Here is a 15,128-nt window from a genome sequence, read left to right on the forward strand (position 1 = left end):
TAATAAAATGCATTCTTCAAAAACAAAAAAAAAAAAAAAAGAGTAGTTGCTTGTAAAAGTTTTAACTCAGTTTCAATTTGTATGAATAGAAAACTATAACTTTTGAAGTTATTTCTAGAACTAGCACTACCAAGTTTACTGGCCTGCGGATTGCAGGAGAATCGGACTAATGATACCCCTACTAGGGACTGCAGGATCAGAGCTTCAGGCGGGTTTTAATTGTTTTATGCATTCAGAACTACCAGAAAGAAGAAGAAGAAAAACAAAGAGCTCCTTCCGCATGATGTTCACGAAAGAGCTCAAGAAAAACAAAGAGCTCCTTCCGCATGATGTTCACGAGCAGAAAACCGAATTTCAACAATTTTGTTGAAGCTTGTCTAATCGGGTGGTTACCGGTTAATGAATCCCTTCTATTGAAAAAAAAAAGAAAAAAAAAACTGAGTCCATATATATTATTACAGAACCAAGCATGCCTCGCACATTTAGTGGTCTGAAATGATTGATTGAGAGCCCAACCTTATCACCAACAATGTTACAGAAATTGCTTATATCTGAAAGGAAATATAAGGCAAACTAAAACAAGAGCAATCTAATATGAAGATGGCAACTCAACTAACAACAAGAACTAAAGGTGACAGAGCAATAACACAGTGATCTGAAGAAAAGGGAGCTATTGCCCACAATGCTCTCTCTAAACAAGTAGAAATAGTTCTAAGTTCCTTCATCCAATCAGAATTCATACTCGTCTCAATTTGTAATCAGTAGAGGTCGCCTTCCTTGTGTGTATGGATCACACAGTCTGAAGTTGGGTAAGAGATACAAGTCAAAACGTATCCCTCCTTCATCTGATTTTCATCCAAGAAAGATCCATCGGATTGGTCGACTGGTGCACCAGATACCAACTGACCGGCACAGGTAGAACATGCTCCGGCTCTGCACGAGTAAGGTAACTCCATACCTGCGTTTTCGGCTGAATCGAGGATGTAACAGTCATCTGGGGCATCAAATTCGCACTCCTCACCTTCTGGTCCAACGAGCTTAACCTTGTACGTTGCCATTGACGTTACCTTGCCGTAGGTGGATGATGATTTCAGGCCAAATCTCTTTGAGACACTCTTAACAGAACCAAACGAACACCGAGTCCTCATGGCGGCAATTTTACCACTGTTCTGGGGTGTGCTTCTGATCATGCAGCAAGCTGAGGAAGCTCCTATTGTCGCCATTTTTACACCTGTACCAGACATCAATTTCAGGTTATCACTTGACCATCAAGTAATGGGAGAAGAGATCTTGGTGAAGTGTTTGACAACATCAGACTCAAATGTGATAGCATTCATGTGAGTTAACAAAAAAACAGAACCACGGTCAACAGATATGAATGTGGGTAAGACTCTGAGCTACGTCTTTTCGTTCCAATAAACTTTTAGCATACAAACAAAAGCTGTAGGTCGGATCACAAGGTCTAACTAGATCATTTCTTGAGCTAGAAATCTCCAAGTTGCTATGATGCCTAAATAAATAAATCTAAGCCACAGTACACACATCCTTTGTAAGAGTACAAAACCAAGAAATGAAATACTCATTTCTCTTGATTGAGCTAAATAAGCAGCAATTCATATTTGGAGCTGTCTGAGAACAAGCAAAAGAGTGGTTCTCCATTACCTCAACCAAGCAGTGAGTGTTACAAACCACTGTAACATACAAACGAGCCATAATGCCATTCTAACATTGAAACGGTAAGATCAACTATATAGCAAACCAAATAAGCTTCAGGAAATCGGGATAGTTGACAATCCAGACAGTCATTAGGAAAGGCCATTACTGACAAATCATACTCTAACATGCTAAGACCACAGCTAACATGTTGTCTTTGCTGTACCATCATACTCTAATAATAGAAACCTCAAAACACATGTCACTATCATCATGCAAAAAAAAGGGTAAAAGACAAGCAAATCTTGAGTTTCAATCTCAACACAGCAAAGAAGTACAGGTAAAGATCCTTTCTTTTTTGAACTTTCAAAAAAAAAGGTCTCCACATGTTCTGATGTGTAAAAATGCAACCTTCAATATAATTCATCATAGCAACCATCTACCCAAATCAGAATACATTCACAATGCAAGCATACCAATTATTCACCCAATAGATACAAGTGTTTTCTACAAAGACGAATAAATACTGGCGTTGTCTTACCAAGAAAAGATGATTTATTGTGAGGATTTTTTCCTCAAAAACCACCCGTAAGATCTTAGATTAACTCAATCAAATTCACAAAAACAAAATAAATCAAAATATGCAATAAAAATCGAGCTACCTACCACTCAAATAATGCACTACACATTCCTAGAAGAAAAAAATCAAATAAAAATCGAGCTACCTACCACTCAATAATACACTATGCATCCCTAGAAAAAAAAAATCAGACTAATGATACATACAATCATACAGACTTCAAGAAAGGAAATAGATGAATCAAATAGGAACATCAATAGACGGTGACATAAACCCTAAGCAGGTATAATCTAGACATGATCACACAAAACCCTAAATATGTATCATCTGTGTTCTGTTTTATAAAACCTGAATTTCAGACTAATAAATTAGGGATTTTAACGAAAAAACAATACCATTAACAGAAAACAATCCAAATAATTCTGAACAAAATAAACAATAAACAATCAATCTCATCACCAGCGTATTAAAAAATCTTTAACAAGGACAACAATTTTCAGATCGGAACCAACAAAGAGACCAAGACCAGATCTTACCGAGTATGATAAATCAAGAAAAGGCTTGGCAAATTCTATTTGGATTCGTCCACTTGAAAATTGCGGAGAAACCTAGAGAAAGTGAAATGTGGAGAGCACACGAAATAGAATATGTGCCCTAAAGTCTGAGTATGTATAGACTGGAAAGATGCCTTTTGGGGTATATTTATAGCCGAGAAGGGACAAATCATACCACCGAGTCACTTAACACGCCTACCGTACAGCCAACGAACACTTGGAGTGATGTCTTCGGATTTTACGCGAGGTTCAGCTTAACACTTAATACTAATTATTTACGTAATTTTTGTTTTGAAATGATAATTGTGTGAGTCCTAAGCTCATTTGGAGAGGTTTAGAGGTACACGATACTTACTAAATATTTAATAATTTATCCAAGAGGCAGACTTTTGTGTGAGTGCCTACGATTAGATTCTATCAGGTTCATTAATGACTAACGAATATGGACACCATCACCCATGGCTTTTAGGTTAGTCCATAAGCCAATTAAATAAAAATCAGGTCGAATCAAATCACATACTTATAACACTTAAGAAAGTGAGTTGCGGGCCTTGCGGCCTTGAACCGTAGAACATTAGAAGCTCGAGTTCATTGAGTGATTTTTATGATGAACGGCCTGCTCAATCGGATGAAGACAGCAGCCAGAGGGTTTGAAAGACTAGTGACCAATTAGTTATTTGATATTGGAAAATTAGGTTAAAACAAAAAGTCAAACATAGAGAGATGTTGCATTTCTGAACTTCTCTTCATTTCGATATTTTCGATAAATTGCCGGACTACAAACGGATATATGAAACATTATCTTCATGAAACCATGAGAGTCCTATAAAGATGTACTTGAACTAAGAACACAATATAATAGAATTTTGTTGATGCTTAGAAAACAGAAAGTTTGACGGTCTTCATACTTGCACGAAAACTAATCATCATTGTTTGTAGGGGACTCATATTCATTGGAGTGCCTCTTCATCTCAATAGACATCCATAAGAACCATCATGTCCATTTGTATTCAACCTGATATTTGAACCGTGAAATTTTGTACGGGCAACTAAATGTGCAAAACATATCATTTTATATGATATTGAAAATATCCAACAATCTTCCCATATTTTCAATAACAAATAAAATAGAAACTTACAAAGCTGGAGTGGCAACATCACTTAACTGACTGCCAATGCACCCGAGGGAATCAAGCCGACGTAAATCAAGCATAATTGGGAATAAACATCATTGTAGAAACCAATACATAAATGATAGGTAGCTTTTGGATTGAACCTTTACTTAGTATAAGAAATTCAAAGCTTACGAAATTGGAATCTCCACACATACTAATTTCAGAGAATAGTGTGTTATGTAGCTTAGCACGTTAATGGCAATATGCTTCTATCCTACATTCATGAGTCTGCTTTAGAGAACGGTCTTATTCTCTCAGGAAATGGAATGATTTCCATACTCTTGACGTGTTTCTGCAAGACACACAATGAACTCATTAAGGATTAATATCCATCATTTTTCTTGTAAAAGCACATCATTAATGAGAATATGGGAAAATTTGACTTAGTGCACCATAATCACTTCCATAACTTGTTGGTACCCGTTGATCCTTGTTTATCTTTTTCAAAACATAGGTTGGGTTTTCGTTAAGGGCGATATCAACCTTCTTTCATAGACCTTAGCCCATTTATGTATACTCTATTGAAATCATTTCCTTTGGGAGACTCTAAATAAATGGGTCTGCCAAGTTCTTCCTCATCTCAATCTTTCACTCCAATTACTCCTTTCTTAAGTAATTGTCTGACCACTCAATGTCTAAGACTCGTATGCCGTGATTTTTTCATTACAAGTCTTTGTTAGAGAAGTTATAAATCATAACTTGATTCACAATTAACCAAGACCGCTTGAGATGGATTTTTCCAGAATGGGATTCATACAAGTAGGTTTTAAGTCGTTCTTCCCCATTACATGCGTCTATCCATGCAATCAATTACGGATACTTAATTAAAATTGTTTTAATTTGGTTTTACAAAAACAATCCTAACTTTTCTAGTGATTGTAATTAACATTTACAGTTAATTCACATGAAGTCATTATAGACTTGCACTCACTAGAGGCATATGTAACTTGTAGGCAACTTGTACTTGTTATCTTAACAAGTATATTAATATGATGAGTAACTCCCCTACTCATGCCTGATCCTCCATAAAATTCATATCTTTTTGCAGTAAATTATAAAAAAAGGAGACAAAGAAGTAGAGAAGAAGAAGGATTCCATTGATATGAGTTGTCTGGTTACATGGATACAATATCCTTCATATGCATGGGAAAGGGAAAACCAAAAGGCTTCCGTTTTGGACCGCACACCCATGGGCATGGGCCCTTTAACACTCCCACTTGTGATGTTCAACAGAACTTCGTACGCAGTGCTTCACATATAGTGTTTCGAATGTAGTTCTTCAAATGTCGTTTTCTCCTTGATGACTTGTGCGGAAATCAATTGACTCATTAAAACTTTGACAAGAAAAACCTCATTAGGACTAAACCTTGGTAAAACTCTTTACATGTAATACTTCACATGTTGTCTCGTACTTTACGTGTACTTCATCACATGCAATACGATTTTCAAAGACCGAAGAGTTTAAGTTAATTGCCTTGTTAAAACTTCGTCAAGAAAATCCAAAGGGACAAAACCTGAACTAAAGAAATAGGGTACAATATTAAGAAAACTTATAACATAGTTGGACTGTAATATCCGTCCCAATTTTCAAGTATATTTTTGTAATTTCATACATAAGAGTATTTTAGTAATTTTCGTTTTGATAACCATGCTCGTTCGTTTCTTGCTAATTAAAAAGGAACTAATACTTTTTGATTAGGTATAAAAAAATATATATTAGTTAGCAAAATTGACACTTGTCGACCAACGATTATTAATCTTTAAAATTAAATACTCATATTTGTTCATTAAGAGCTTTCCTTAGTAGCATGAAAGACCAGACCCAATAATTAAAAGAAGGGAATTTTGATAAAGTACCCCCGTTTTTTATATCCATAAAATTAATGCCCCTGTTTTTTTCGAACTTTCTAAAATGCCCTTACCGTTTACTTTCACTCCTTGGGCCCGCATAATGGAGTCAATGGTCGTTTACCTAGTCAGAAACTGGGTCAAATTACCATAAACCCTCCCACACTAAACCTAAATCGAGTAAGAACATGTAAATCTTATATTACCCTCTTCCATCACTTCTCTCCAACAGTCGCGTTCTTCTTATCTTTTTTATCTCCTTTTCTGTAATGAAATCGATATTCCTGTTACTGCTCTGTTTAATTAGGGTTTTTGAACTAAACGGAGACAATTTCGATAGAGATTCGGGTTGTATTTGAAGGCAAAAGAATCAGATTTTGGTATATATATTTTTGGGGGTTGAACTGTTTTATAGGGTTTCGTAAAATAAATAGTTGGGGAAGAAGATGAATCTCAAAAACAGCGGTAGTTGCTGCAAGTGATGTGGCTGGCATGAATGAACAGAGTTGCGGTGAAGGTGTGATGCTGCCATTGATTTCGTGATGGAAGAGAAGAAGATTGTTGCAGTATTAGAATTGAATGGATTATGAGCATTGGGTTATGGTGAGATTCATTCCACAACAACACTAATAGGAAGAAGTGTAGGATCAGAATCTCGCAACAGGTTGTATCTTAGCGAAATTATCAACAACACAACACAATAGCGTCGCAGAACAATTTCAGAAATGAGATAATAAACGATGTCAGCTAAAATCATGAGAAAGATGTGATGGTCCTGCGAAAATTAGAGAGTTTGCGAGATTAAGATTTGTAAGGTTGCGAGAATATCGCAAGTCATTTCCGAAAATAAAGGACAGATTAGCTGTCAACCACTATGTATTTCCCTATAAATAGTCGTTCAGTTGTAAAGGAATGGAAGAGATCTTTTTTGAGTAAGAAACAAGTAAATAGGAGAGAGAAAGTCTATAGCAGAGGTCATTCTTGATTCCTTTATCTTTTCTTGTAAGAATATTCAAAGATTGATCAACAAAATTAAGAGTATAAATCTAAAAATGAGTTGAATAATAATGAAATCATATGAGGGGTGTAGTGTAGGATTTCCTGCAACTACATAATGGCGGTAGAAACAGGGACTTCAAGATCTAAAGTTGAAGATTTTTGTTGAATATGTTCAAATCAAGAAAGCGATTAAATAAATCAGTGAACCAGTTAAAAGAAATATGATTAGAATTAATGAAGATGACAAAATATTGGAGTGTAATATGATAACAAAAACGATGGTTAATGAATTCCATGAAAACATCAAAGGAAAAATACATAAACGAAATTTTGAAGGAAGGAAAGTTATGGCGGTAGAAAAGACATCACCCTTGAAAGATTGGGAAAAGCAAAAAATTACATTCGTGGCGGCAGAAATACCAAAAGAAAATTTGAACCACATATCTCCATTGGTTATTACAGTGCCTATCACGCGAAAAGAGAAGGAGACAACAACAAAATCCACGGGAGAATGGATATTGAACAGAACTTTAATCGATGCAGGAAGTTCAGTGGATATCATATTTTATCATGCATTCCGGGGAATGTGATTTAAAGATGAAGAAATGTCCAGTTCAACATATTTTGTTCACGGCTTTGGAAAATCCACAACAAAACCTAAAGGAGAAATAGTGGTACGAATTCCACTTGGAGAGATTGAAACACAGGTAACACTATGTGTGGTGGATATGGAATCGCCGTATAATATGTTGTTAGGAAAACCATGGATACATGCGATAAAAAGTTGTAGTATCAACGTTGCATCAATGTATTAAGTTCCCCACACCAAATGGAATAGGTGAAATCAGAGGAGATGTTGAAAATGCGAAATTATGTCATCAAATTGAAGTAAAGCATTATGAAGGACAAGCAAAAAAGAAACAATTTCGCAGAAAGTTTGCGAAGGAAGCAAAGAAAGAAGAAGAATTTAGAGTATATATGATCAGGGAAAAAGAAGGCAAAGGAATACTCAGCGAAATTTCGGAAGAAGGAGAAGGCCCTGTGAAAACAATAAAAGAACCAACACTAATGGGAGAAACTAAACCCAGTTACATTGTCGCAGAACCAACAAAAGAAATAAACGTGGGCACTATAGAAGAACCTCTAATATTGAGAATTTGAACCAAAATGGATGTGGAAGAAGAAGAAAGAATTGTAAACCTGTTGCGAGAATATAAGGATGTTTTCGCAGGAAGCATGGATGAGATACCGGGAATAGATCCATCAATTGCATGCCACAAGTTGGAGATTAACAAAAATGTGAGACCATTTAAACAGAGAATAAGAAAAATTGCAACAACTTACCATTCCCAAATAGAAGAAGAACTACAGAAAATGCTTGATGCGGGAATCATAAGAGAAGCTAAATACCCAGAATGGATAGCGAATATGGTCATTGTCCCAAAGAAAAATAAAGGAATCAGGATTTGCATAGATTTCACTGATTTAAACAAAGCTTGCCCCAAAGATAGTTTTTCGTTACCAGATTTTCCTCAAATGGTGGAATCCGCAGCGGGAAACGATAGAGTATCATCTTTAGATGGGTACAAAGGGTATAACCAAATCCCTCTCGCTGAAGAAGATCAAGAACATACTACTTTCTTCTCCCCTAGAGGTTTATATTGTTACACGAAAATACCATTTGGTTTGCGAAACGCGGGAGCGACATACCAAAGAATGGTAGAGAAGGTGTTCGCAAAATGGATACACAAAACATTAGAAGTATATGTGGATGACATGTTAGTAAAGAGTAAAGAAGCTAAAGACCATGTACAAGACCCGAGGGAGATTTTTGAACAAATGCGGCAGTACAACATGAAATTGAATCCTGAGAAGTGTACTATTGGGGTTGCATCGGGAAAAATTTTAGGCTATATTGTATCAAAGGAAGGAATACAGGTTGATCCAGAAAAAGTGCAAGCAGTTCGTGACATGCCAACACCAGCAACAATAAAAAATGTACAGAAGTTGAATGGGCTTCTAGCTTCGCTAGGGAGATTTATTTCGCGATCATCAGACAAAAGCAAATATTTTTTCGATATACTCAAGAAGGGTGCGAAATTTAAATGGACTGATGAATGTGAAAAAGCTTTTCAAGGGATCAAAGAACATCTTATGAATACAATTATTTTACAAAAAGCAGAACCAGGAGAAAAATTATTGATCTATCTTGCGACGACGTCGCATGCATTAAGTGTTGTGTTATTGCGAATAGATGCAGGAGTGGAGAACCCCATTCATTACATTAGAAAAACTTTTAATACTGCCGAGAAGAATTACTCAAAGATTGAGAAGTTAATCTTAGCATTAGTTTATGCATCATTTAAGCTCCGCATATATTTTCAAGCACATAAGATAAAGGTATTAACAAAAGTACCAATTGAATCAGTGATGAAGAATTCTAAAAGGTCAGGAAGAGTGGAGAGATGGAATGGCACAATTAGGCCACTTTGATATTAAATATAAAATTTTGTCTTCCCCAAAATCACAAGTTGTTGCAGATTTCTTGGCAGAATTTTCTTTAGAAGAAGATGAAGCGGTAGAAGAAATGATGGATATAGAAGAAGAACACGGAGATCCAAAAGATTTATTAACAGAACCAAATAGATGGGAGATATTGGTAGATGTATCATCAAATGGAGAAGGAAATGGAGTTGGAATTGTTTTAATTTCGCCAGAAGGAATAAAGATGGCTTTTTCATTCAGATTGGAATTCGCATCCACTAATAATGAAACGGAATATGAAGTTGTGATGCATGCCTTAAAATTCGCAATAGAAACGAAACTAGAAAATGCCAGGATCACTAGTGATTCGCATCTAGTTATTCGCCAAATAAAGGGAGAGTATACTACAAATGAACCATCTTTAAATAAGTACAAGCAGCTCGTTGAAGGATTATCAGCGAAAATCCCAAAAATAAAATGGAGGCACATTTCCAGGAAGGATAACAAACTCGCAGACGCTTTTTCTTTCATCTCAAGCATGATGACAGATCCAACTGCGAGATGCATAAAAATACAAACACTTATGTCACCATCAATCAATAAAGGAGAAGAAGAAGTGGACGTGATGATAATAGACAATGAAGAAGAAGAACAAACGAAAAATATCGCAGACTGGAGAATGGAACTTCATGCATATTTGGCGAAAGGAGAAACACCAAGAAATAGATTGGAAACACACAAGTTAAAAATCCGCGCAACGAATTATGAATTAAGAGATGGGCTGCTATACCGAAAATCCTTTAACGGACCTTCACTCAGATGTTTGACACGAGAGGAAGGAGAAAAAGTGCTAAAAATGTTACATAGTGGGGATGCTGGCAATCATTGCGGGGGAAGATCTTTGGCACATAGAGAAAAAATGCAAGGCTATTACTGACCATACATGCACGAAGATGCAAAACAAATATCAAGGCGCTGCGAAGATTGTCAGCAGCATGGAAAGAAAATACATGCACCTGGAGCACCGTTATCATCTTCAATCAGTGTGTGGCCTTTTGGAAAGTGGGGCTTAGATATTGTGGGGCCATTTTTACCAGGTTCTGGACAAAGAAGATATTTAACAGTTGCAACAGATTATTTCACAAAATGGACAGAAGTGAAAGCAGTACATCATATTCGCGACAAAGATATCTTTACATTCATATTCGAAAATATCATTTGCAGGTTTGGAATTCCTGCGCAGTTGGTATCTGATAATGGGAAACAATTTGAAGGACAGAATATAGAAATGCTACTTAATGCATTCAAGATAAAATGTGGAAAGTCTACTCCTTTGTATCCACAAGCTAATGGGCAGGTAGAAGCAACAAACAAAACAATTGCATATATATTAAAGAAGAAATTGGAAGGACATCACAGAGCATGGTGCGAACAAGTACATAACGCAGTATGGGCTTATAATACAACTAGAAGAGAAGCTACTGGAATGTCACCTTTTTGTTTAACATACGGAGTTGAAGCAGTGTTACCAACAGAAGTTATTATTCCGACAACAAAAAGAGAAGCTTGGGAAAAAAATCTTAGTGCGGGTTTGATCTTAAATAAACTTGATAAATTAGAAGAAAGAAGAGAAAAATCTTTACAACTTATGGAGAATTATCAGCGAAGGTTAGCCCGAGAATATAATAAACGTGTCAAAGTACGCGAATTTCAACCAGGAGATTTAGTTCTGCGGGAGACACCAATATATCAGCGAGAAAATGGTGGAAAATTAGAGAAAAAATGGGATGGACCTTACATCATTAAGGAAATAGTTGGAACATGAGCTTATAGATTAATGGATCCAGAAGGCAGAGATGTTGGTCATAGACTTGACAGACCATGAAACAGGTTGTATTTAAAAAATATATTATCCGTAAGAAGCTTTGAGAAATTATGGATTATGAAAAAATAATTGCAAGATTATTCGTATCAAAACAAGATCATGATGTGCGAAATTTTCGCAGAGATAATCACAGAACAATGACATAAAAGAAAGGGGCGAACCTTTATGGCGTACACCCTAGTTCGCGAATAAAATTTCGCAAGAGGCAAATGTAAGACCTAAAATACGTCATATTAGGGGGTACCTGTTGCATGTCTCAGGGAAAGGCTACACCGCCACCGGAACCTGAGTCATGGAGATTTGGGGTCAATAAAGCCCATCCGGGAGAGGCACCTTGGATTCTCACCTTAAGCATGTGACTTGGGTTGGGCGACTAAGGTAATAAGGACTCTCCCAAGGAGTGAAGATCTTATCAAGGCGCCGAGGTATACGGTTGAGTCAAGAGTGCCAGGGACGTTTGAAGCGTACCTTGCCATTCTTGACAAGTCTTGGCTTATACTGCACTCGTCCCGAAGAAAACCCCACTTAGGGTGTAGTCTCGTAACCATAAGCCCTATAGGTAAAAGAGATAAGAGGCTGCAAAAACAACTGGTTGTTGTTAAGACTGGATGGGAGGAGCTAACCTTGTATGGTAAAAGTACGCCTCCTTGAAGGGGAAACCAGGGGGGAGATAAGGGAGGCACCCTCCATTAGGGAGCTGATAAGTGTCTTAAGACGCAAATGTCATGAGGCTTTTTATTCGCAAGGGTATTAAGGCTTTTCATATTTGTGCAACAATCCTTAAGAGGCAATAATACAAAAGAAAAAGATAAGACGAGATCAATGGGTTTTCGCATGAAAGTGCGAAGACGTCCTGCGATTTCGTCGCAAGACGACAATGCCATGGGGCTTTATTTTCGCAAGAATATTTAGGCCTGTCATATTGTCGCAACATTCCTGAAGAGGCCATAATACAAAAGAAAAATTTAAGGCAATATCAATGGGTTTTTGCATGAAAGTGCAAGGACGTCCTGCGATTTTGTCGCAATGACAAGAGGTGGCATAATAAGATCTTTAATTAGGAAGGCAAAATAAGACCACATGATAAAACAAAATATTTTTAAGTATTCGTAACAGATTATTTTTTGCAAGAAAGATAAGGAGAGGCAAGTATGGGAATCAATAAACAAGGAGCATTATCTTTCTTATCAGCAAAATACTAAAAGGAGAAATTGATTCCAAAGTTGGTTGAAGAATATTATTCGCAAAAGTGATAAAAGTAAGACAATTCAAGAAGATAAAACTAGATAAGAAGCTCAAGATTCAGTATTAATTCCAATAGCAGGAGATAACAGGCGTTTTTCGCCAATGTTCTCAATATCGCAAGCCTCTCCTTCATTTCGATTCTGATCTTCGCCTTAACTAGCACCTTGATTATCGCCAACAATTACTTCTTCAGGAGAGATTTCTTTCTCATTTTGATTAATACTAGCAGATGCTTCCTTAGAAGGAATTTCTTCTTCACCTTCCAAGAGATCATCCTCTGCACCACTTTCATAATCATAATCACTATCAGCAGGACGAGGAACTTCATCATCATCTACTTCCAAAGGTTCAGTTGATGTAGAAGGAAGAGATTTGGACAATAAAATATCATTTACAATGACTTCAGCCCGGAGATGAACTTGACGAAGAAGTGCTCTCTGATGATTCCTATCTTGAATATCCTTAAAATAATCAAGATAATCAAGTCTTCTTTCTGCTCGGTCGCGAGAACCAGTAAGAGCAGAGACGAGCAATGCATTTTCTTTGCGAATTTTAGCATATTTAGCCTCCAAAACAGAAATGGAGGAATGAAGATTCTTCTCAGAATCTGCGAAAGGTAGAATACAAAATTTCAATAAGTTGAAGAACTCAGGAAAATATGACAAAAAAAAGATAGTTAAGGCAGTCAAACTATTATGACTACCTTCCTTTTGCGAAATAAGGTGTTGAATCAAGGACAGACAACTATTCTCCCAACGTTCCATTGCGTCATCAAATTTATCTCCAACTAAACCTTTAAGTCGAGACTGAAGGTTTTTCTCTTTAGAAATAAGAAAGGCATTTTTCTTCGCAAGAGAAAAATAAGATTCTTCTAATTTGGAATATTATTCTTTAAGTTGATTCTCCTTTACACTTAAAGCTATTCTACCTTGAATAAGTGTATCTCTTTCAACGATAGATAACTTTGTTACTTCTTTAAGTTCATTTCTCAAAGAGCGAAGAGATTGCTCTTGGTCATCACATACTTTCTAAAGAATGCTAAGTTGTTGCGAAGATAACGCTATCTTGTTTAAACAAGTTTTCTTCTCTTGAGATAAGGTTTTATTCTCATGTGATAAAGTTTTCATCCCTAAATTAGCTTTAGTTAAAGAATAAGAAAGGCGAGATACTTCATTACTTAATAAATCTTGTCTCTGAACTAATTGGGTATTTCATTGGTAAGATTATTTATATGATCAAGATAATATGAATAGAGGTTATCTAATTGGTTATATTTATCCATCAAAATTTTTTTATCAACACGGGCTTCTTCAACAGCAGATTCAAATTGATATCTCTTCATTATTCGTTTCTGGTTTAAGGCTTAACATGCGAAAAAGGGATTTCAAGGATAATTAAATATGGGAAGGATAAAACCATTAAAAAGGCAAATTGAAGACATGGGTAAGAAAATCATACCTCTCAATTCATCATTCTTCTTGCGAAGATTGTCACGATCCAACAAAGCATTCTGAAGCTTTTGATTTTCGAGACGAAGAGCATTACACTCCTTTTCCAAAGTTGTCTGCGAAGCAGCTCTGTCAGAACCTAAATGCTTACTCAGAATTTCACAAACATTAGACTTGATAGGATCAATAGAAGACTTCTTGCCATCATCCAGGACTTCAGATAAAACTTTGAAAGCAATATCTATTCCTTCCACGGTTTCTTTCGAAAGAGGAAGAGACTCAGGTAGAGAACTGGCAGTGATAGAAGGTTGAGAAACATTATCAATAGGAAGAGAAGAAGTTTCATTCATAGAAGGATCAACAAGGGGGGTTTCAATCATTAAAAGGTCGGCTGAAGAAATGAAGTTTGGGGCAGCTTTTTAGCGAACGGGAGATAAAGGTTTATCTTGCGAAGATGTCGCATGAGATTTAGAAGAGATGAGTAAGTGGAATGGAACGGAAGTTGGAACAGTTTTAAGGTGGCGAGATTTCTTGAGAGGTTTATTGACATCCTTATCACCCTGTGAATTACAATCCAGATAAGAAACATAGGCAACAATATTGTTATTAGAAAAGGATAGTGTTTCTTCCTACCTTCTCATTCGCAGACTTTCTTCTATGCGCAACAACTTTATGTTGCGGTTTGGGAATATTAGGGTTCTGAACTGTAAATTTAGTGTTGGAGGCGCTTTTGCTGAAATAACAAGAGTATGGGAATCACATAAACAACATCAAATAAGGCAATAAACAAGATCAATTTCAGCAAAACCCATAAAAAAAAAAACTAACCTTGATGAATCTATGGGAAACAGTAGCAGGAAGATTATTTCGAAGAAAATTACGAACGATGAAGATCTGTAGAAGAAATAGTATGAAGATGAAGAAGAATTTAAAAGGATTGAAGAAGAAAGAAGAAAAATTGCAATAACAGATTTGCAGAAGAATGATGAAGTTGCAGAGAAAATAAAAAGAAAGAAAAAGAGAGTGAGAAAGAATATATATATAGAGGGAATTTTTCCTCGAGAAGATAAACACTATTAATACGGAAAATTATAAACGGTTAAAAAGCAACGGTTACAAAAAACGTGTCAAGAAACAGATGGAAGAAAGAGTACGTGTGATAAATGCAGAATATGAAGAAATGAATAGCTGCGACATTTCTCACATCATTCTCTACTTCGCAGAAAAGATATGAGAAGAGGCAAGATGTAGGATCAG

General features: G+C 36.2%; 1 protein-coding gene across 1 annotated transcript; it reads right to left on the reverse strand.

Moving 5' to 3' along the window:
- Positions 1-426: 426 nt before the first annotated feature.
- Positions 427-2,925, reverse strand: LOC113310384 (ferredoxin, root R-B2-like). The gene is made up of 2 exons (XM_026559042.1): positions 2,770-2,925; positions 427-1,231 (listed from the first exon to the last, which is right to left on the reverse strand). The coding sequence occupies exon 2, from the start codon at positions 1,221-1,223 to the stop codon at positions 759-761; it is 465 nt and encodes a 154-aa protein (XP_026414827.1). The 5' UTR covers positions 1,224-1,231; positions 2,770-2,925; the 3' UTR covers positions 427-758.
- Positions 2,926-15,128: the final 12,203 nt, after the last annotated feature.

The sequence above is a fragment of the Papaver somniferum genome, chromosome 9 (assembly GCF_003573695.1).
Source record: "Papaver somniferum cultivar HN1 chromosome 9, ASM357369v1, whole genome shotgun sequence".
Lineage (NCBI taxonomy): Eukaryota > Viridiplantae > Streptophyta > Magnoliopsida > Ranunculales > Papaveraceae > Papaver > Papaver somniferum.

Coding starts and splice junctions, on each gene's coding strand:
- LOC113310384 (XM_026559042.1), bottom strand. CDS start 1,223: ATGGCGACAATAGGAGCTTCCTCAGCTTGCTGCATGATCAGAAGCACA.